The sequence below is a fragment of the Rhododendron vialii genome, chromosome 1a, assembly GCF_030253575.1.
Source record: "Rhododendron vialii isolate Sample 1 chromosome 1a, ASM3025357v1".
NCBI classification, from domain to species: Eukaryota; Viridiplantae; Streptophyta; class Magnoliopsida; order Ericales; family Ericaceae; genus Rhododendron; species Rhododendron vialii.
Window position 1 is genome coordinate 11,114,655 of NC_080557.1, and position 24,404 is coordinate 11,139,058.

At 39.5% G+C, this 24,404-nt stretch overlaps 1 protein-coding gene across 1 annotated transcript; it reads right to left on the reverse strand.

Annotated features, from left to right (window-relative positions):
- Positions 1 to 2,518: 2,518 nt before the first annotated feature.
- Positions 2,519 to 24,378, reverse strand: LOC131301283 (receptor-like protein 7). Its single transcript, XM_058327481.1, has 2 exons — positions 21,025 to 24,378; positions 2,519 to 2,962 (listed from the first exon to the last, which is right to left on the reverse strand). The coding sequence occupies exon 1, from the start codon at positions 24,242 to 24,244 to the stop codon at positions 21,047 to 21,049; it is 3,198 nt and encodes a 1,065-aa protein (XP_058183464.1). The 5' UTR covers positions 24,245 to 24,378; the 3' UTR covers positions 2,519 to 2,962; positions 21,025 to 21,046.
- Between the last annotated feature and the right edge of the window lie 26 nt (positions 24,379 to 24,404).

The following is a 24,404-nucleotide window of genomic DNA, read 5'->3' on the forward strand; positions in this document are numbered from 1 at the left end:
GCCGGCGTATGATCAGGGGAATTACTAATACCACTTGTCCTAGTTATTTGTAATCACAAATTTTGTGGGATTGCGTTCAATGGCTCTACGAATTGCAGTAATCTTGGTGCAAAATCTCAAAGAACTACGATTCGTGAAGATGATATTCCCCTCCAACAATTTAGCCTCACATTGAATGGAGTCAATTAAACGCAACAAGATGGAATCAACTCGAAAAGAAAGAGACTTACCGTCACACTAGCTAGGACGCCGGAGTGAGTCATCGCCAGAATGAGGTTGTCGAACCAAAACAAGCAAGGGGGAGAGCTGCGAGAGGGAGGGAGAGGGAGTCAGATCTAGACGAGAGAACGTCGGTTTTTGCAGAATTGCTTGACCGGGAGAAGGAGAGAAATGGGTAATTGGTTAATTGATAGACTATTTTATTTAGTTTCAAACAAATCGTTTAAAATCGTGGTGCATACAGTACACAACCTAATAACTGGTGTGTACCATTTCTTTTTGGTCAAAGCTTAAAGGTGCTTTCATTGATACAAAATCATACATCAATAACAAGTGGCTGACCAAAGGAGGGAGGAAAGCAACCACAAAGGATGCCTAAACTCATAAACGAACATTCAAGACCTCACAAAAGACTCGGCTCTGACCTTGAAAAGCCATCAAAACGACGTAGAAAACCCACCACAAAAACACCCACGAGGAGTGAGAGAAAGTCCCACATAGGAAAAGAAAACCAAACAAAAATAGTAAACAAAAACTAAAGCAAAACCTGTAAGAAAACAATAGATCCACGAACCTAACTCCAATTGCCCAAAAATGCCGATCAAGACCCTCACTGCCGTTGCCACTGTCGCCACAAGGGCAGCCGAGATACAACAAAGATCACAGAACGAAACCTTGATCACCACAGCAGCCACATCCTACCGTATAGCACCATCGCTACCTCCATCCCTGTATGTTGATGAGGTCTCCTTTTCTCGATTTATAGAAAGACAAGTTGATATTGAGAGGAAAATTGAGAGTTGTCTATCTACTTCAATAAACCTAGCCTTTCTAAAGTCTCAACACGCTCAACATGCTTTTAGGTAGACATTTCATAGATTTCAAATGCGCTTTCACATATGACACAATATCCACTGTAACGCCCCAAGCAGTCCTATGGCCCAGTAACTTGATTTTGATCCACGAGTCACACCACATGGCCCAAAAGCTTAAGCACAAGGTACTAGTAGTAGCCCACAAGGTTTGTTATATGCCCAAGATCACCCATGTAGACTTCTGATGTGGGACGGAGTGTTACAATCTCCCCAACTTTATAGCCTCGCGCCCTCGCGAGGGGTTGAGCACTATAATCACCAATACAAATCAAACCAACAACCAAATCAAACCAAACTCCAAGGCCCACATGGTCGTATACATGGATTGCTCTAATACCACCTGTAACGCCCCAAGCAGACCATTGGCCCAATACCTTGATTTTGATCCACGAGCCACACCACATGGCCCAAAAGCTTAAGCACAAGGTACTAGTAGTAGCCCACAAGGTTTGTTATATGCCCAAGATCACCCATGTAGACTTCCGATGTGGGACGAAGTGTTACAGGCCGGCGTATGATCAGGGGAATTACTAATACCACTTGCCCTAGTTATTTGTAATCACAAATTTTGTGGGATTGGGTTCGATGGCTCTACCAATTGCAGCAATCTTGGTGCAAAATCTGAAAGTACTGCGATTCGTGAAGATGATATTCCCCTCCAACAATTTAGCCTCACATTGAATGGAGTCGATTAAATGCAACAAGATGGAATCAACTCGAAAAGAAAGAGACTTACCATCACACTAGCTAGGACGTTGGAGTGAGTCATCGCCGAAATGAGGTTGTCGAACCAGAACAAGCAAGGGGGAGAGCTGCGAGAGCGTGGGAGTGAACGTCAATTTTTGCAAAATTGCTTGACAGGGAGGAGAGAGATGGGTAATTGGTTAATTGATAGACTGTTTTATTTAGGTTCAAACCAATCGTTTAAAATCATGGTGCATACAGTACACAACCTAATAACTGGTGTGTCCCATTTCTTTTTGGTCAAAGCTTAAGGTGCTTCCATTGATACGAAATCATACATCAATAACGAGTGGCCGACCCAAGGAGGGAGGAAAGCAACCACAAAGGATGCCTAAACTCATAAACGAACATTGAAGACCTCACAAGAGACTCAGCTCTGACCTTGAAAAGCCATCAAAACGACGTAGAAAACCCACCACAAGAAGACCCACGAGGAGTGAGAGAAAGTCCCACATAGGAAAAGAAAACCAAACAAAAATAGTAAACAAAAACTAAAGCAAAACCTGTAAGAAAACAATAGATCCACGAACCTAACTCCAACCGCCCAAAAACGCTGATCAAGACCCTCACTGCCGCTGCCACTGTCACCACAAGGGCAGACGAGAGACAACAAAGATCATAGAATGAAACCTTGATCACCATAGCAGCCACACCCTACCGTATAGCACCATCGCTACCTCCATCCCTGTATGTTGATGAGGTCTCCTTTTCTCGATTTATAGAAAGACAAGTTGATATTGAAAGGAAAATTGAGAGTTGTCTATCTACTTTAATAAAACTAGGCTTTCTAAAGTCTTAACACGCTCAACATGCTTTTAGGTAGACATTTCATAGATTTCAAATGCGCTTTCACATATGACACAATATCCGCGCACTTCAACAAATACAACCTAAAGAAATTTTTTGAAACCAAATCATTACTAGATGAAAATGATGGAAAAAAACAAACCACAAATGACATCAGACTAGAAGGGTAAACAAAACACCCACACCCACCATACTACAAGAAGTTCTCCAACAATAATACGAAATGCAGCCCAAACTCAAAAATTTCTTGCTCATCTTCCCATCCTTTATTCCAACGTTATCTCTTGCACCAACAAAGCTTCCTTCCTTGCTTGTACCTGCAATGGTATTTTATGATGGTGAAAAAAACACATAAGAATAAATGCCAACTGATCCTGTTAACACGTGACGAGCCCATTCGATTGGGCCGGCGTATGATCAGGGGAATTACTAATACCACTTGTCCTAGTTATTTGTAATCACAAATTTTGTGGGATTGGGTTCGATGGCTCTACCAATTGCAGCAATCCATGTCAGAATCGAAGAGTAATGAATTTTTACCCAAAGCAATCAAACATGATATAATGTCTTATTCACATAATACTTACCAGGTGAAAAATAAGTTGACAAGTACGGTTTATTCTTTGTAAAGTGCTGTAAGTCTTGTTTTTCATGAGCAAGCAATAATATTAAGTGGACTTGAATCAATATGGAGGCAAAATGGATGAACCAAATTCACAAGCACAGTCAACATAATGTTGGAATGGGATAACAACAGATTTCCAAAGGGAATTTGAAGTTGACGTCATGACATCAGAATTCTAACTCCCAAATATCAGGTATTGAAGTTCAAAGAGAGGCACATAATTTCATTCCTCCTCTGTAATGGCTTTTTATTGACCAACCTTAGTGTATTTGATGCAGAATGGGAATTGAAAATAATTTAATAAATAGCATTATTTAGTTTTTCGTATTTTATGTTTTAGTAACTTTGTTAGGGTGTTTTAATTTTAGGAATAAGTGTTCTAGAGTATTCAATTTTTCAATTATAGTTTATTTAGCTTCCTATTTTATGTTTTCTACAAGAATTAGGCTCAATTAGGGTTAGGGTTTTCTACCTATTTAATAAGTTCTAAGCCTTCTGTGCAAGACAGTAGTTGATTATTATTGAATGAAGAGATTCTAGATAGTGTTTTCTCTAAACCTATATTGTTTGTGTATCTCCTTGTTGCACGATCATTTCTGTAGTCATACGGCACCCTGCATCAATTAGTATCAAAGCACAAGTTTCGATCTCGACTATGGCTGCGAGACGTGTTGGAGGTCGAGGGGGACGTAGTGGTCGTACGGCTTTTGTGAACGAAGTCTATGAAAGAGATGACGTAGAGCAGGAGGCACGAACAGAGGTGCAGTTCCAACAACTTGAGTAGCGAGTGATGGATGCGATTGGCGTCCTAACTGATCAGATGGTTACAATGGCTGTTGAGGGGAACCCACCTTGGCGTCATTCGATTCAACCTCGGTTTCTGAAAGAGGAGGAGGTAACTGATTATGTTCAATTTTTTAAAACTATTAGGATATACATATGTAAATGTTTTAGGATTGTCAAAAGATTCACAACAGAATTTATACCATGTGTATGTTATAACACCAGATAAAATACTATAAGTACCACGAAGTTATAGATTGGATTAAAAAAAGTAGTCAGAAGTCATGAAATGCAAGAGAATTAACAGCTCATACCTGACAGTGCGATCGATGTTTGCTAGTTTCTTCTAGCTACTATGTTTGCAACCGTTCTCCTCAATCTTATCACCTTCTTCGGCATTTCTCTTTCAACAAGTTTGACAAAGAATTTGGGTCTACCAATTAAGAACATGAGAGATCCTAGAAAGATTCTCAGTGTTATTCCACAACCATACCCTATCACCACAATTTTCCAAGTAAATCCATCTAAATCTGAATCATCTTCCTCATGTTGTAACACTAGTGGTACGTTGTACTTTTGTTCTATTATCTTCACATTCCTTCGACAATGGAAACCCACATAATCCTAAGTTCCCAGCCTATGAACCATTCTAAAATGTATTAAATTGTGAACCATGGGGTATGCGTCCTTGGAGACAGTTCTATGAAAGGTTCAAGACCGCGAGAAATGTCAAACTTATTAATTGGCTTGGAATTCTCCCGTTAAGGTGGTTAGAAGAGATGTCTAATGATTCAAGGCTCGTTAAGTCTCCCAAAGATTCTGGAATATGACCTGTAAGACTGTTATGAGAAAAATTAAGCACTTTGAGGGAATGGAGCTTTCCAACGGCTATCCTTCTCTACCTTCTATCTAGTCAATTATTTGTGCCTAAAGGCACGAAGCAACATGTTCTAAACACAACGAAAATAAATTACCCTTCCTTGCTACTGACCAATTCTATCAATGAACCCAACTTCTCTAAGAAACCGTTTTTTTCTAAAATGCTTCAAACATGATCCCAAAATCATACAACAGTTTACAAAGTAAAAAAACAAAGTGTTCGACAATCAACCAACTATTCTCTCATGCACCCTCAACACTAAAGGAATAAAAGTAACAAAGCAAAAGGAAGGATTATAGCTATAGGATCCCAGCAATGCAAAGCTGTCTTTCCATTATGAGAGAAGGGTTCACAGCTGTAACATTGGACTTGCAATTAAAAAAGAATGGTTTTTACGTATCTCGAGTTCATAAGATTTTGGTAGAAATTGGCTTAAAGTGAGAGACCGATTCTGCCGAAGATTCTGAAAAATAATTACACCAAAAAATGAACGAAACCATAAGGCTATTGTAGTTGGCACATTTTATCAAACACTTAGTAGGCAATTGAAGTACTTGTTTAGAATGCTGAAAAACATATAGTAAGGACACACATCGAAGCTCAACAAACTGTGAGGCTAGTGAACACATTAAGATCTTTTAGTTTCCTCATTTCTTTTCCACATTGGTTTGCACGTGTGAGTTTACTACAACTAAGCACTTCCAAAAAAATATAATTCTGTATCAGATGTATTATAATTGATTCCGGAAATAATACATTCCAAATGCACGTTGTTCTACAGAGATTGGAAATAGGTAAGCATTCCTTGGCAAATTCTAAAATATCCTTGGCACATTCTAAAATAAGAACTGCAAACAACCAATTACCAGAATCTAGGAATCCAAAAAAAATTCTCCATATTTTTCTGTTGAGCTTCAGATATGATATACTTAGTAGCAACATCAGCATTTAATCAAACACCTGGAATGTGTTCAAAAAAACGAACGTAGAGAGAGAGAGAGAGAGAGAGAGAGAGAGAGAGAGAGACCAGTAATTTAGCCCATGCAGGAGAAATTGTCAATACTAACCAGATTATCCTCTTATTCGAACAACCAATTTGGGGTTTTGCTTTAGATCTTCTACCTGTTTAGTCTACTGACATACACCGGCTTCGAGGACTTGTATAAACCACGGATGGATTGACATTCAGTACTTCTGGATTTTCGCTCAAAAACTCCGTACTCGTGCTCCCAAACAACTCTAGCAACAGCGGCAACAGAAGAGCTTCAGGTTCAAAGAGATCGAACCCAGAACTTGAGATAAACCGTACTTTGTGCATGTGTGTGCTCCAAATCGCATTATGACTAGAGAGAGAGAGAGAGAGAGAAAGAGAGAGAGATCGTGTGTACCTGCGACGGACGGTGAGAGATCGACAACCAGTGAAGATGCCGGTGAGAGATTGACAACAGTTAGAAAGAAATCAGGATTTGGGGCTTTTCGTCTTAACTCTTAAGGGGTTTTCGTTTGGGCGGAGGAAATTTGGGAGGGTAGTTCAAAAGAAAGTGAAAAAAGGAGGAGGGAAATATGAATTTGGGTCTACTTTTAAGAGGGATGAAATTTCGCGGGTGTTTCTGGAACAATTGACATGCATAATCAGACCACATTTTCTTGTAGTGATCCGGATCTCTACTCGATTATCCAAACCATTCATCTTGCAGGTCTCATCAAATTGAATCTCCATGCAAAAGTTCAAATTGATCGGATATCCGCAACTACCTCGTCGAAATACTTTTATACAATTAAAAAAAATTAGATGAGTCTAATCACTTTTTTGGCATGAATAACCTATTCCAATATGGTGGTTACATGTGTCGTTAATCTTATTTTCTGAAGGAATGATCAGTAGTACAATGTACAAATGATAGACAGTTTTGATCGCGAATAAATACGTCGAGTGGTGTTCGGGTGGTGTATTATAAGACTTTAATACCTCCGGGCGTATTGAATGTCTTCCGATCAAGTAGTTGTTGATATCCGATGATCTTCTATTTGGGTGACACTTATTGAATTGGTAGAATGTGAAGTTCTAATTGTAAGGACCCGTATTTTTTCGGATATTATTTGAACATTTTATAAAAAAAAAATAATAATAATAATAAAATAAAATGTGAAATTGATTGAGTTTATTTTAATTGTGGGTCAATGTGCAAGAGTTTAAAATATGTGGGTGTTAGTGTGATAAGGTGCATGTGTGTATAAGTGTGTGTGTGCCAGGGGAAAATAATTCCCAAAACCCCATCCCATTCTCTCTCCCGTTCTCTCTCTCGGCTCTCTCTACCTCTCTCACTCCCTCACCCAAAAACTCACCTCTAAATTCAAAACCCACAACAAATAACCTCCATTCCATCTTCTACTCGTGTATTGTGGTCCGTATCGCTCCGGTTCGAGCTCGGAGAAGTTGTATTCCGGTTGGAACAAGGTTTTCGGAAAGCTAGGGCTTGTAACTTCTTGGGTTTCGTGCTCCGACTTCGAGGTAGGGAATTCTACCTCACTTTATATGCTATTTGAGTGTTTTTATGCCTTATTCGAGCTGGTATTGGTTGTCGTTGAGATTGGATCGAAACTTAAAAATTTTCTGTCGAAATCTGTTGAAATCGTCTGTAAGTAACTCCTCCTACCGGTAGGAGCTTTTACCCTACCGGTAGAACGATTGAGAAATTTTGTCAACCAGCTCAAACGTACAGCAGCAGCTCAAAAGCTGCTCAACGTATCGAACTTCTACCGGTAGGAATTCCTTACCTACCGGTAGGTCAAGCATGTATCGAACTTCTACCGGTAGGAATTTCTTGCCTACCGGTAGGTCACGCTCGAATTTGAATGTTGACCTTTCTGTTTCCAAGTTCTACCGGTAGGACTTGCTTGCCTACCGGTGTTGACCTTTCTGTTTCCAAGTTCTACCGGTAGGACTTGCTTGCCTACCGGTAGGTTGCGTGAATTGGAGTTTCTACCGGTAGGACTTGTTCACCTACCGGTAGGTCTAGGTTTTACCGGAATGTTAGCCTTTCTGTTTTCAAGTTCTACCGGTAGGACTTGCTTGCCTACCGGTAGGAGACTAGAAGTTTCACCTGCTTTCACCTGCTTATTTGAGCTGCTGCAGTATCTTTCAGCTGCTTTCCTATATCTTTCAACTTGCATGTCAAAGCCTCTCATCGACTCTAATGAGCTTGTTCGTGTATTCTTCCAAGTGTTTGATGAGTATTACTCATTTCTCACTTAGAGTGGCATCCAATGGACTAGAGTGAACATGTCTAGGGATTCGATGAGTAGTGTTGCAATCCGTTCCCTCTCTCGATTCGTAAATTTCTTAGATTCGTTTAGTACATGCTTTTACGGACTCCAAGTATAGAAACTAGATGATCAGGCATCGTAAAGTCTAGTCATGGGTTAATATGTGGCGTGTGAAGGTACGGGAAATGTACTTAGAGGTACGGTGAGGACGCGTGAGGTTATGGTGTACTTAAAGGAATAGGCGTGTAATAATTAATTAGTCCGAGTCTTGATATGGATGACAGTTAGGAACGGTTTGAGATGTAGTCAACGTGGTAGATTGGTAGATTGTTTGGAATGCTTGAAGTGAAAATTGATGTGAGAAAGAATTGTTTGAAATGAGGAAATAACTCGTGTCCTCTCGACTCGTCAAGCCTTTTAATCCTTTTGACACTCTCTCTATGAGGCTCAAGTGTAGAAACTAACGGATAAAGTATGGTAGGATTATATGTACGGGCTTAGTATGCTATGTCAAATGTGAATGGCTAAATTAATGAAAAGGCATGAACATGTATATTTGTGGAGTCACGTAATGATTAATTAAAATTCAGTGGTATAACCGTTAAAGGGATGATGAAATTGATTATGAAATGATGTCGATTGTGAAAAGTGTGAAAGGTGACCCAAGTGGTCGTTATTGAGGGAAAAGACTCGGGGTGACCCTGCGCTCGAGGGAACTAGACCCGAGGTGACCCAACTGATTCATATTATTGGAGGAAAAGACTTGGGGTGACCCTGCGCTCGAGGGAACTAGACCCAAGGTGACCCCACCTGATTATTGTTATTGAGGGAAAAGACTCGGGGTGACCCTGCGCTCAAGGGAACTAGACCCGAGGTGACCCTAGTGATTATTTGATGGGAAATACCGGATTAAAGGAAAAGAAAGGTTTTGCAATTAAGGGATTTAATGAAGATCAATGTGGACACGAGAAAGATTGTACTATCATACGGAGAATAATAAGATGTTTTGATTTGATTATAGACAAGTGTGAGATGACGTGAGTTTAATAATGTAACTAGTTAAAGAAGTAAACGGCTAGTGACATTGATGTGAAGTCTAGGACTCTTAGGCGATAATTCGCAACTTGTTGGTAGTCATTTGTGGTATAGGCGTATCTGTCAGTACTCATTCATTCTCGGTGCATGGTTCATTCAAATTGCATATAGCTTGAGTTTAGAATTTTCTACTGGGCTAGTGTAGCTCAACCAAATCTTTCTTTTCAGGTTCTGATGCCGGGCAATAGATTGCATGCATTATGTGCTTGACAGTAAAAGACTTTTGGAAGCTGACATCACCGGTTATTTCGTCATCTTTGTGAAGATCTCATTTTGTTAAAGGTGGTTTTGTAACTAATTATTACTGAATTTTCTTTTGACTAAAGTTGTAATTATCTAAACTTAAGGACTTGTTTGTAAATTAAACAGGTGGGAAACTCATTTGGGTAACGTATATGATATGCGAGGTTTCTCTTTTATTGAAATGTATTACTTAATTATGTTGAAAATCGAGGGCGTGACACCTTGGTATCAGAGCATAAGTTTAGAACACCTCGAGACCGTGGGGAGACTTTTGGTCTCATGGGTTCAAAAAAAATCGATGCATCTTTTTACAAAAATCACATGTGTGCTTGCATGAAGAGTCAGTATGTCGATGTGACATTGCATATATATATCACATAGAGTGGCACAAAGTTGTTGACTTCGGTTGGAAAGGTTGGAGACCTGTAGCACATAATTAGGTGGCTAATGTTGATGATTTCATTTCTTATGCTTCCATAGTAGGATGTCTTCGAGACGTGGAGATAGGTGTGGTGAGACTGGGGATCGTGAGCACCAGGGCTGTAGTGCAAACGGGGAGAATGAAGTGAGTCAATGTACCAGGGATGAAGCGATGTTTCCTGAGATTGCTGAGTGCGGAAAAGGTGTCGAGACACTGGAAGGTGCGCAAGGTGGTGTGAATGTGGGAGAAATTAGGCATCGAGTCGTTAGCACAAAATCATCTTCTAAGAGTGTTGAGAGTTCAGGAAGGCAGAAACCTAGAGTATTAAATCACTTTATTCAGGACCAGCAGGGCTTTAAGCCACCTCTTTATATCGGGACTCCAAGAGCTCTTCTCAAGTGTCAGACTGTGTGTTATCGATGTCGTCAGTTTGGTCATATTCGTTCTCAATGTCCATGGCGTGGGGGATCTTGTTATACTTGCAGCGAACGTGGCCACATGGCAAGGAATTGTCCTCGGGGATTGGGAGTACATGGTGAGTCGAGCTCGATGCAGCAGGAAACACATACGTCGAAACAGCAACAGATGCAGTTCCGCCGCTAAACTACCACCCCCCCCTTATTCTCTAGCTCTTAGAAGCGTCACTTGTTTGAGGTATCATTTATTCCTAGTTGTGCTACTCATTCTCTACAATACTTTTGATTTGGAAGCATTTCACTCATTGAGAATCCTATTCTTGTCCATGTTTGGAATAGAAAATAAGAAATCTTAGTCCACGCGTGTTGAGAAATATCGATAGATCATATTTGCCGAGATTAGAGGTTAATCATTCCATATTGAAGTGTTGTCCTTGACCTCTTTAAATTGCTTATATCGAGATTTGGTTTGATTTGGACAGGGCTTGTTTGTATCCATGATGATTGGTGACATCTCAAATGTGATTTTAGAAGAGTTGTTTCGTCTATTACCATCTTTCATTGGCCAAGCTGAATATTGTTAGAATTGTATCGTAATTTATTCTTCCGTGAAATCCAGTGGGTGGATGACCCGTTATAATTCTCAGTATTTGAGTCAATTGTCATGCGATCCCTTCCTAGCTTTTCTTGGACATATTTACATTCTTGTAGCGAAGTATCTTATGACACTGTTGCTATCAAATTTGACAAATGTTCCTCGTTCCCTATTCAAGGTCTTATTTTGACATTACCCTGCTTGAGATAAATTTTCATTGGTCAGTTTGGATTTCCTTGATGCGATTATCATTTTCGTCGTTTGCTTGTAATCGTTGTTCCATATGAGTATTTAATTTGCAACATCAATCTATTGAACCCAACCTTTGGCTATGTACCGTATGAAATACAAATTCGTTAGCACTATCAAAAATTTAGACCTTGTTCCCACTATTGTTTGCTTGGGCCATCATCCATTTTGGTCCCATGACTAAGAGGTCATATGATTTGAACTCATATCCGCTTTGTATCTATTTGTTTGCCCTTGCCTATTTGGTTGGTTCGAATTTCCATTGTTGGAGTCAAATCTTGTGGTGACATATCTATTGATGTCTATTCATTGACACCGTTCAATACAAATTCAATTGTGGAAATTACTTTCAGTGGTATTTTACTCTGTCGTGGTTCCTCGATTCTGGAGGCACATGATTCATCTTGTGATGCTTAGTCTCAAATTGTTGAAAGTTCTACTCATTTCTAGTATGGAAAATTTCCTATTTTGGATCAATTGGTTTGCGCGAGATCAGTCTCATTACCTGGAACTTATTCATAATATCGAAATCTTTCGTTTGAAAAATGTTATCCGTTGACTCCTCTGACTTGTAAAGCAATAAGAGAGTTATGACCTGTCACTTCAAATTTCGTGAGTTGGCATAAATAGGTACTTCGAGTTTGTTGCCGAACCGCCGTAAAGATTCCAAGTGCTCTCTAAATTTCAGATGCCCTATTGCTGTTCTTCAAATTCTTGATTAATGCTGCTTGAGTTTTGTAGCTTATTCGTTTCATTTGAGATGACGAATCGAATCCTTCTCGTAATATAGAATGACCCAACCTAGAGTGAAAATTTGGTGCGGCCTTTAGAAGGATTGGCTTGTGTTATGGACCCGCTAAAACAATTAATTCGATTCGCCAACGATAGTTGGAAGCTCGAGGGAGAATGACCGAAAAGAGAAAGGTAAAGATCGTCAAAGATTGCTAACTGCGGAGGGCTGACCAAAGGATTGTGTTGACCGTCGACGTCACCCAATGTTATTTGAAGAAGGGAAATCATGAATTTCGTAAAGCATAGTTGCGTTGGGTTTGTCTCGTTCTGGCAGAAAGGAAGCGTTCACCGTAAGAAGGATAGTCTAAGTGTCGGACACTATGTGCGTGTTTTGGGATACCCAGGCGACAACCGGTGAAATCCACTTGGAAGAGGCGCTTGATCACCGCCCATTCTAGATGGAAGTCTCGGGAAGTCAAATGGATTATCTGATTATACTTAGGAGGTAAGATCTCCATGGTGAGATAGATAATTGTGTATAGGATTTGTATAATAAAGAAAAGTTTAGAAACTGTGTACCGTTTGACGTTACCGCCTGACTTTTTCAAAATATATGATGCATTATGTATACGGAGATTGAGGAGGTATGAAATAAATCCATTGCATGTGTTAGAGAGGTCCGAAATTGAATTAGAAGCTCAAGTGTCCTATGAAAAGAAACCGATGCGTACCTTAGACTCGCGTAGTCCATTGTTGAAAGGTAAGCTGATGTTGTTAGTGCATGGTTACGTGGAAATGGGGGTACGAAGTTCGAAAGATATACGCGTGTTTGTTGTGGTTTGCTTGATATGAATCTAGACGTGGACTTCGATGATTATTGAATTGTTGCGTGATGGATAGTGCTACGGTTCGAGTGTGTTGATATGTTATTTGGCATGGCTAGATTAGTTTTAGCAAATTTCGAGGACGAAATTTCTTTAAGGAGGGTAGGGTGTAAGGACCCGTATTTTTTCGGATATTATTTGAACATTTTATAAAAAAAAAATAATAATAATAATAAAATAAAATGTGAAATTGATTGAGTTTATTTTAATTGTGGGTCAATGTGCAAGAGTTTAAAATATGTGGGTGTTAGTGTGATAAGGTGCATGTGTGTATAAGTGTGTGTGTGCCAGGGGAAAATAATTCCCAAAACCCCATCCCATTCTCTCTCCCGTTCTCTCTCTCGGCTCTCTCTACCTCTCTCACTCCCTCACCCAAAAACTCACCTCTAAATTCAAAACCCACAACAAATAACCTCCATTCCATCTTCTACTCGTGTATTGTGGTCCGTATCGCTCCGGTTCGAGCTCGGAGAAGTTGTATTCCGGTTGGAACAAGGTTTTCGGAAAGCTAGGGCTTGTAACTTCTTGGGTTTCGTGCTCCGACTTCGAGGTAGGGAATTCTACCTCACTTTATATGCTATTTGAGTGTTTTTATGCCTTATTCGAGCTGGTATTGGTTGTCGTTGAGATTGGATCGAAACTTAAAAATTTTCTGTCGAAATCTGTTGAAATCGTCTGTAAGTAACTCCTCCTACCGGTAGGAGCTTTTACCCTACCGGTAGAACGATTGAGAAATTTTGTCAACCAGCTCAAACGTACAGCAGCAGCTCAAAAGCTGCTCAACGTATCGAACTTCTACCGGTAGGAATTCCTTACCTACCGGTAGGTCAAGCATGTATCGAACTTCTACCGGTAGGAATTTCTTGCCTACCGGTAGGTCACGCTCGAATTTGAATGTTGACCTTTCTGTTTCCAAGTTCTACCGGTAGGACTTGCTTGCCTACCGGTGTTGACCTTTCTGTTTCCAAGTTCTACCGGTAGGACTTGCTTGCCTACCGGTAGGTTGCGTGAATTGGAGTTTCTACCGGTAGGACTTGTTCACCTACCGGTAGGTCTAGGTTTTACCGGAATGTTAGCCTTTCTGTTTTCAAGTTCTACCGGTAGGACTTGCTTGCCTACCGGTAGGAGACTAGAAGTTTCACCTGCTTTCACCTGCTTATTTGAGCTGCTGCAGTATCTTTCAGCTACTTTCCTATATCTTTCAACTTGCATGTCAAAGCCTCTCATCGACTCTAATGAGCTTGTTCGTGTATTCTTCCAAGTGTTTGATGAGTATTACTCATTTCTCACTTAGAGTGGCATCCAATGGACTAGAGTGAACATGTCTAGGGATTCGATGAGTAGTGTTGCAATCCGTTCCCTCTCTCGATTCGTAAATTTCTTAGATTCGTTTAGTACATGCTTTTACGGACTCCAAGTATAGAAACTAGATGATCAGGCATCGTAAAGTCTAGTCATGGGTTAATATGTGGCGTGTGAAGGTACGGGAAATGTACTTAGAGGTACGGTGAGGACGCGTGAGGTTATGGTGTACTTAAAGGAATAGGCGTGTAATAATTAATTAGTCCGAGTCTTGATATGGATGACAGTTAGGAACGGTTTGAGATGTAGTCAACGTGGTAGATTGGTAGATTGTTTGGAATGCTTGAAGTGAAAATTGATGTGAGAAAGAATTGTTTGAAATGAGGAAATAACTCGTGTCCTCTCGACTCGTCAAGCCTTTTAATCCTTTTGACACTCTCTCTATGAGGCTCAAGTGTAGAAACTAACGGATAAAGTATGGTAGGATTATATGTACGGGCTTAGTATGCTATGTCAAATGTGAATGGCTAAATTAATGAAAAGGCATGAACATGTATATTTGTGGAGTCACGTAATGATTAATTAAAATTCAGTGGTATAACCGTTAAAGGGATGATGAAATTGATTATGAAATGATGTCGATTGTGAAAAGTGTGAAAGGTGACCCAAGTGGTCGTTATTGAGGGAAAAGACTCGGGGTGACCCTGCGCTCGAGGGAACTAGACCCGAGGTGACCCAACTGATTCATATTATTGGAGGAAAAGACTTGGGGTGACCCTGCGCTCGAGGGAACTAGACCCAAGGTGACCCCACCTGATTATTGTTATTGAGGGAAAAGACTCGGGGTGACCCTGCGCTCGAGGGAACTAGACCCGAGGTGACCCTAGTGATTATTTGATGGGAAATACCGGATTAAAGGAAAAGAAAGGTTTTGCAATTAAGGGATTTAATGAAGATCAATGTGGACACGAGAAAGATTGTACTATCATACGGAGAATAATAAGATGTTTTGATTTGATTATAGACAAGTGTGAGATGACGTGAGTTTAATAATGTAACTAGTTAAAGAAGTAAACGGCTAGTGACATTGATGTGAAGTCTAGGACTCTTAGGCGATAATTCGCAACTTGTTGGTAGTCATTTGTGGTATAGGCGTATCTGTCAGTACTCATTCATTCTCGGTGCATGGTTCATTCAAATTGCATATAGCTTGAGTTTAGAATTTTCTACTGGGCTAGTGTAGCTCAACCAAATCTTTCTTTTCAGGTTCTGATGCCGGGCAATAGATTGCATGCATTATGTGCTTGACAGTAAAAGACTTTTGGAAGCTGACATCACCGGTTATTTCGTCATCTTTGTGAAGATCTCATTTTGTTAAAGGTGGTTTTGTAACTAATTATTACTGAATTTTCTTTTGACTAAAGTTGTAATTATCTAAACTTAAGGACTTGTTTGTAAATTAAACAGGTGGGAAACTCATTTGGGTAACGTATATGATATGCGAGGTTTCTCTTTTATTGAAATGTATTACTTAATTATGTTGAAAATCGAGGGCGTGACACTAATGGTTTAGATCGTCCATTATAATTATAGACTCAACAATGACCTTTAGAATCTATACGTTTAACTTTCTTGATAGTAAACTAAGTCGTGTGCTGTAGGCGAATGCACAGTAGCCACATAACTATAACACAATCATGACGATCGATACCGTTGATTTCCTTGAGTTTGTCAATTAAATCATTCACATGAATTTTTGCTCTCAATCAGTTTAGAAAAAACCCCTTCATCAATATGCAAATTTGTTTATAAAATTAAAATTTTAAGTCTGATCGAGTGTCTAACGATACGCGATTAACTTCATTCATGGTACAAAGTGATTTAGTCCATAATACGTAAAAAATAGACGATTTTGATCCTAAAAGAAGGCATCATGCGGTGCACTATAAGACTTCAATTTCCTTGGACATATTAATTTCTTCTTGCAGTAACGCCGATTCCTCTCAAACTATGCTTTTAATTGTTGCTTGGACTAACCTAGCCACAAAAAGGAAGTTTAGACTTATAGCAACAAATTTATTATTTTCTCACAAAAAATTGGTTTTTTGTGAGGAACACAATTTTATGCAAAAAATAACCATAGTCTTTAGCGACGAATTCTTTATTTCCTCGCAAATAACCAATGTTTTTCAAGAAAACGAATTCCTCGCAAAAGGTTTTCAACTTTAGCGTCCCAATAAGTTTGCCACAAAAAGTCACTACAGGCTTTTGGCGACAAAATACTGTATTTTTTGCAACAACAATTAGCGAGGAATTTTGAAATTTCGTCACAAATACTCTTTAGCGACAAGTAAATAGCAAGGAAAATATGTCTTCCACGCAAAAAAACACCATTAGCGAGGAAACAATAATTTCCTCACCAAAACTCTTCCTTTAGCGAGGAAATAGACATCCTCGCTAAAAATTTCCTTGCAAAAAGGTTGATTTCTTGTAGTGATGTCATGTTTGGTCTTTCCTGACTGATACCTTTAAGTTTTAGTGGTTGTCCATGTCTATTACTCCCTCCGTCTCTAGTACGCAAATTTATAGTTATTAAATACTCTAGCTATTTTTGACAAGAAGGTTTCAAATTTTATCTACAAATTAAAAGAACTCGGTATATATTATCCACTAATGCGTAGATTGACAAATTAAAAATACATTATATAGAAACGCTTTTTGCGGAGTGGACACACTTAAATAGTACTACATCCCTCCAATATTGCCGGTTTGATAACTCTTCTTTTTTTCATATTCGAGTCAACTTTCGCCCACCAGATGTATGAAGAACTTAATTTTTAAGGAGATACAATTAAATGCAACAAAATTAGTCTCACAATATGCAATATGGTAGACAATATTACACTTTTTTGCTAAGGAAAATGTATTGTGAGACTATATATCCTCAGAAAATAAAGGCCACAAAAGTCAATAAAGAAGTATACCCTTTTTTTCCTTAATGGAAGGAGAGAAATGCAAATCGTGGTGTTTGGGGTGGACTTAGACTTACCATTAAACTTCTACATCATGCATTTATATTCTTAGAAAACAAAGGCCACAGAAGTCGGAAAAGATTGAAGCATATTTTTTTCCACATGCATATGGAACAAAAGAAATGCATATCGTGGTGTTTGGGGTGAACTTAGAGCATCCACATCTCCCTCTGCAACTATACTAGTGAGGAAATCATGCAAAACTTGCCAGCACCAGACTCTTTACTACCATCGCTACTTCGACAATTTTGTAGTTTTACTATAGTGCCTCGCGTCTTCCCGTGAGTCACTGTTCATTCGGTAGATAATATTTTATTACTTTATCTATTACCTTTACCAGATCTCACCCCATGCACCCAAAAAAAAAAAATGTCACCGACAACATGGCCTTGATCGATGCCTGCAACGGGCCTTCTTTGATCGACTGGTCTTCGATGAATTCTTTGATCGCCAGCTATGAGCCTTCTTTGATCGATGCCAGCAAGGGGCCTTCTTTGATCAGCGGGCCTTTGACGCATTCTTTGATCGCTGGCAATGGGTCTAATGTAGTAGATATTTTAAAAGTGAGTAGCTAATGAATAAAGTGACTTTTTAAGGTGTAATTTGGTCCAAAATGTAGAGATCGTGATGCGAATGATCTTAGACTTCCAATTTAACTTTTCTATATCATGCATTTAGGGCCCCTTGCGCTAACTTTTTCCTGACTTTTTGGCACGGTATTTTTTGTTGTTATGCCTTATTTTTTACTAGATTTGGGTCAATCTTCACATCACATGATCTCTTCGTCTCGAAGAGAAGAATTGAAAAAGTTTGAAAGGACATATAGGAAGACAGCCTTTCTAGATTATGACTTTTCCGATTATAACTTTCATCAATACAAACAATAAGATCTAAAAATTTTATATATTCTAAGTCTAGTAAAAATTAAGAGAAACCAACCAAATACAATGAAGCCCAGTCCCGATTGACTATTTGTCCAACTGTATTATGCACTGATGACGAAGAACCAGAACACCTTTAGATTTTTCAAGATGCCAAGAACTAGAATAAGGGAAAAAGTTTTTGTCAAAGAGACCGATTGATTGTGTTATATCTATTCCAATGGTCGTCTTTATTCACTTGACCTTAACAGTCACACCTATGGATGTCGATCATTCATTAAGTTGTCAACTAGTTCTTCTGCGTTGTGTATTAAGTATTTGTTTCGGAAAATGAAATATTCTGTTTTGCTATGTATACCTATGCGTTATTCGAATATTCAGCAAGTACAGATTTGAATGGAAGGTCACAGTTTTCTATCATTGGAATAGCAATTCGATATAAAATGAGTACCAGCGAAAGAACGAGGAAGTGTTTGTCTCTAAACAGGGGGTCCAATACATCACTAGCCACTACCTGTTTGATAAAAAGCCACAGTGGAAACCATTCATTGAACCCTTAAGGAATTCAAAAAATGATGTTTTAACCGTTTCGTAATAGCCAAGTTCATGAGAAAAAGGTTGGGTAGTTGGTTCCCTTATTTCATTTAGTTTGCTTGGGAAGAGCAAAACGCATGTCCATTGGGGGCCTCACATTTTAGGAAAATTTAGTTCGCTATATAGCCCACAAATTATTGTAACAAAACAGTTTGGAACACCTCAACATAAGCACAACTATAAATCGCTCTGCACTTGAGAATTTTCATATCGACCTCTCATCAAACTTGTGGCAGGGTATAAAAAAAGAAGAAAGCAACTCAGACTTGACCGTTAACCTTACATAATTTTTTGTGTCATCGTGCCTTTAAAAAAAAAAGAAAAAAAAAGGTGTTTTGAAATTTCATTCCGTTATTGAATTGTAGAGACTTTAAACACACAATTGAGCTAAAGTGCCACACTGCATTGACTTTTATAAAACACGTGGTGGGGTATAAAAAATGCCCAAACACAGTTCAAATGGTACTCGAAAATGTAGCTTTCTATTTCGTTCTAGAAAAAACAGAGCAAAATAGAAGAAAGCAACAGTTACGCAAATGCCTACTCTGGTCAATGCTATCAAATTCCTTTGAGTTTTTCGTAAGCTCTCTCTTGGTGCAAAATCTGAAAGTACTACGATTCGTGAAGATGATATTCCCCTCCAACGATATAGCCTCACTTTGAATGGAGTCAATTAAACGCAACAAGATGGAATCAACTCGAAGAGAAAGAGGCTTACCGTCACACTAGCAAGGACGTCGGAGTGAGTCGTCGGCAGAATGAGGTCGTCGAACCAGAACAAGCAGGGGGGAGAGAGGCGAGAGGGAGGGAGAGAGAGTCAGATGAAAGGACGTCAGTTTTTGCTGAATTGCTTGATAGGGAGAGGGAGAGAGATGGGTAATTGGTTAATTGATAGACTGGATTATTCAGTTTCAAACCAACGTACCGTTTAAAATCATGGTGCATACAGTTCACAACCATACCTAATAACTGGTGAGTACCATAGGTCTCCCTGTATGTTTTTTTTTTTGGTCAAAGCTTAAAGGTGTTTTCATTGATACGAAATCATACATCGATAAAAGGTGGCCGCCTCAAGGAAGGAGGAAAGCAACCACAAAGGATGCCTAAACTCATAAACGAACATTCAAGATCTCACACGAGACTCGGCTCCGACCTTGAAAAGCCATCAAAACGACGTAGAAAATCCACCACAAAAACACCCAAAAGGAGGGAGAGAAAGTCCCACACAGGGGAAGAAAGCCAACAAAAACAGTAAACAAAAACAAAAGCAAAACCTTTAAGAAACAATAGATCCACGCACCTAAGTCCATCCTCCCAAAAACGCCGATCAAGACCCTCACTGCCGCTGCCACCACTACCACAAGGGCGGCCAAGATACAGCAAAAACCACGGAACGGAACCTTGATCACCACAGCAACCACACCCCACCTTACAACACCATCTCTACCTTCATCCCCATATGTCGATGAGGTCTCATTTTCTTAATTTATAGAAAGACAAGTTGATATTGAGAGTTGTCTATGTACTTCAATAAGACTACGCTTTCTAAAGTCTCAACACGCTTTTAGGTAGACATTTTCATACATTTCAAATGCACTTTCACATATTCAACAATATCCACACACTTCAACAAATACAACCCAAAGAAAATGTTTGAAACCAAATCATTACTAGATGAAAATGATGCAAAGAAAAAACAAACCACAAACAGCATCAGAGCACAAACAAAATCACGAATAACCACTAGCCTACCTAAACAAACACCCACTATACTACAAGAAGTTCTCCAATAATAACATGAAATGCAGCCCAAACTCGTCATTTTCTTGCCCATATATCTTCCCATCCTATATTCCGACGATATGTCATGTAGCGACAAAGCTTCCTTCCTAGCTTGTACCTGCAACGGGAATTTACGAGGGTGAAAAAAACACATAAGTATGAATGCCGGTTAACCCTGATGACATGTGACGAGCCCATTCGATTGGGCCGGCTTATGATGAGGGTAATTGCTAATACCACTTGTCCTAGTTTTGTAAACATAAATTTTGTGGGATTGGGTTAGATTCCTCTACCAATTGCAGCAATCCATGTCAGGATCGAAGTGTAAGGAATTTTTAACCAAAGCAATCAAACATGATCTAACGTCTTATTGACATAATACCTACCAGGTGAAAAATAAGTTGACAAGTACGGTTTATTCTTTGTAAGCTGCTGTAAGTCTTGTTTTTCACGAGCAAGCAATAATATTTAGTGGACTTGAATCAATATGAAGGCGTAATGGATGAACCAAGTTCAATCCACATATTGGAATGGGATAGCAACAGATTTCCTGATTGAGAAGTCATGAAATGAAAGAGCGTTAACATGCAGCTCATACCTGACAATCCAATCGATGTTTGCTAGTTTCTTCTAGCCATTGTGTCTGCAACCGTTCTCCTCAATCGTATCACCTTCTTAGGCAACTTTCTCTCAGCAAGTTTGACAAAGAATCTTGGTCTACCAAGTAAGAACATGAGAGATCCTAGAAAGAGTCCCAGTGTCATTCCACACCCGTACCCTATTACCACAATTTTCCAAGTAAATCCATCCAAATCTGAATCGTCTTCCTCATGTTGGAACACCGGTGGCTGTACTTTTGTTTGATTATCTCCACATTCCTTCGACAATGGAAATCCACATAATCCTAAGTTCCCAGCATATGAACCATTCTCAAATGTGTTAAATTGTCGACCATTGGGTATGGGTCCATGGAGACGGTTGCACGAAAGGTTCAAGACCGCGAGAAATGTCAAATTTGTTAGTTGGCTTGGAATTTTGCCAGTGAGGTGGTTAGAAGAGATGTCTAATGATTCAAGGCTCGTCAAGTCTCCCAAAGATTCAGTAATATGGCCTGTAAGACTGTTATGAGAAAAATTAAGCACTTTGAGGGAACAGAGCTTTCCAACGGCATTTGGAATTTCTCCACTGAAATTGTTGGATGAAAGATCGATTGTTATGAAGATAGTCAAAATTCTCACCAGTTCGATCTCAAGGCCCTTTATTGTCACTACAAGAGAATCATGATAATAACTACCCCCCACACTCATGTATTGTTTGCTCGGCATAGTTGTGTTCTTCATAGCTTGGAAATTTTCGAAGTACCTCACTGGCAAATGGCCAGTGAACTCATTATAGGAGAGGTCAACAATTCGAAGCTTAGGAAAGGAAAATTCACTCATTACAGTGTTTATGGGACCATAAAATCGGTTGGATCGTACGACAAGAACCTGTAACTCAGAAAGAGTCCCCAACCAATTTGGAAATGTATCATTAACCTTGTTGTTTCCAACGTTTAGAACTTCCAAGCTTCTACAATTTACCAAAGATCTTGGAAGTGGTCCTTCAAAATGATTTCCACTCAAATCGAGACTTCGTAATTGGTTGAGCTTTGCAAATGCCAAGGGAAGGGTTCCTGTAAATCCGTTGGAGCGCAGATTCAAAACCGAGAGAACACTACTAAAATTTGACAAACATTGTGGAACCGCACCGCTCAAATTGTTGTGAGACAAATCAAGAATCTCAAGAGAACTCGCATTGCAAATCAATGAAGGAATCTCTCCACTAAGACCATTGTTTGAGATGAAAAAGAAACTTATAGAGGGGGGTGGAATGGGAAGTGGTCCTTGAAGCAAATTAAAACGAAGATCAAGAGTATCTAGTCCCTCCCAGGAAAATTGCTTTATGTGTGTGAGATAGTTGTGAGAAAGATTCAAATACCGCAGTGAAGCCTTACCAATGAACGCAACCCAGTTCAAAATCTGCCCATGAATTCTATTGGTAGAAAGATCAAGTTCTTCAAGATTCTCTGAGGCTCTTAAGAAATCAGGGAACACCTCAATGTTGCAAGACGACATATAGACACTCCTAAGGTTGGGAAGGGTATTGTTGACATTGCTTCCAGCGACCACCGAAAGATTAGTGTTGGAAATATAAAGGTACTCAACATTTTTTAGTATATGCAGATCCACAACACCACTCAGATCATTTGATGCAAGAGATAGCCAGGTCAGATTTACAAGAGTTGAAATTGACTGTGGAATAGGGCCACGAAGTTTATTGTCACTCAAGTCAATGGATTCCATTGGTAAATGATGCTGGAACTCAGGAATTTGACCAGTTAAATTATTGGAACTCAACTCTAAATATCTCAATGACGGAAGAGTAAACAACGATGGAGGTATTACCCCACTAAAAGAGTTATTATATGAGAAGAGTGCCCACAGGTTTTGAAAAACACTTAAATTGAAAGGGATGGGACCTGTGAGTTGATTGCTAGATATAACTAGATTACTAAGTTGTTTCAAGCTCGCAAGCCAGAGTGGAAATCCACCAATCAAATTGTTATCCGCTAGATATAAATTCTCCAGCTTTGTGAACTCGGCAAAAAGAGGAATTCTGCCTTCGAGGTTGATGGAGGAAAGTCCTAACAGAGTGAGTTGCTTGAGATTTGAGAGAGTAGATAGGACTTCACCATCAAAACCATTTCCCGATAAATCTAGTTCACGGATCTGCGTAAGGTTCCCCAGAGATTTAGGAATGGAACCCCGTAATTTGCACAAAGCAAGATTCAAGTAATTCAAAGACTTGAGAAAACCAATTGAATCAGGTAGTTTTCCAGATAAACTCGTTTGATGGAGATCCAAGGATTTCAAAGACTTGAGATTGCCAATTGAATCAGGTAGTTCTCCGGACAAATTCGTTGAAGAAAGATCCAACTCCTTCAGAGAACTACCACTACCCCAAGTTGATTTTGGTAAATTGACAATAAGATCATAGTTGTATCGTAACAAGAGCCTCTGCAAGTTTGGAAGGTGGAAAATGCTATCAGGTAAGTTCCCTGACAATTTAGTCCTCGACAGGTCTAGAGCTTTTAAAGAAGACAAATTCGTCAAGGACTCGGGTAAACTAGAAGATATATTTACCGTATTAAGGACGAGTTCTTGTAACTGGGTCAAGTTTCTTACGAGAATTTTGAAATGGAGGGGTTCAAGTTTCAGCGGATAAGAAGAAAGATCAAGTGAAATGAGTTTGGACAGGAGGGAGAGTTCAGAAGGGATTGAACCTGAAAAGGCAGACCAAGATAGGTTGAGGTGCGTCAAACTTGCAAAGCTGCCAAATGCATATGAAATGCGAGAGAAATTGAAGTCATTGTAAGCCAAATTAAGCCGTTGCAGGTGCGAGAGTTGGAAAAGGCTACTATTGGGATGCATCGTACCATAGAGCTGGCTACAACTGAGATCAAGCCCAATCACGTGACCAGTCAACCCATCGCACGTGACCCCATTCCAATTGCAACAATCACTTGCATTCTCATCCCAAGACAGGGTCTTTGGATGTGAAGGAATACCAAAATAATCACAATAGTAAGAAGAAGCACTGCTGCTGTTTATAGTAAACATATGCTTAAATTGCAGCAGCGCAGACCTCTGATCATGACCACACAAGGGGTAGTTTGCAGAAGAAGCAAAAGAAGGCCGGAGAGACGATGAGGAAAAAGCAACTTGATATTGCGAGAAACAGAGAAGGATTTGAAATAGCCAAGTTAATGCCCCCATCATTTGTTAAAATGAAAAGAAATACGCCTAACAGGTTGAGAAGAAAGAGAAAAGATGAGAAGGGGCTTTGGGTGATTATGGGAGTACTCTCTAGCTTGCCCTTTATAACGGCCGGAGTACTGATTGCATAAGCAAATACTCACTCATTAAATTATTGGGAAAA

Coding starts and splice junctions, on each gene's coding strand:
- LOC131301283 (XM_058327481.1), bottom strand. CDS start 24,244: ATGATGGGGGCATTAACTTGGCTATTTCAAATCCTTCTCTGTTTCTCG.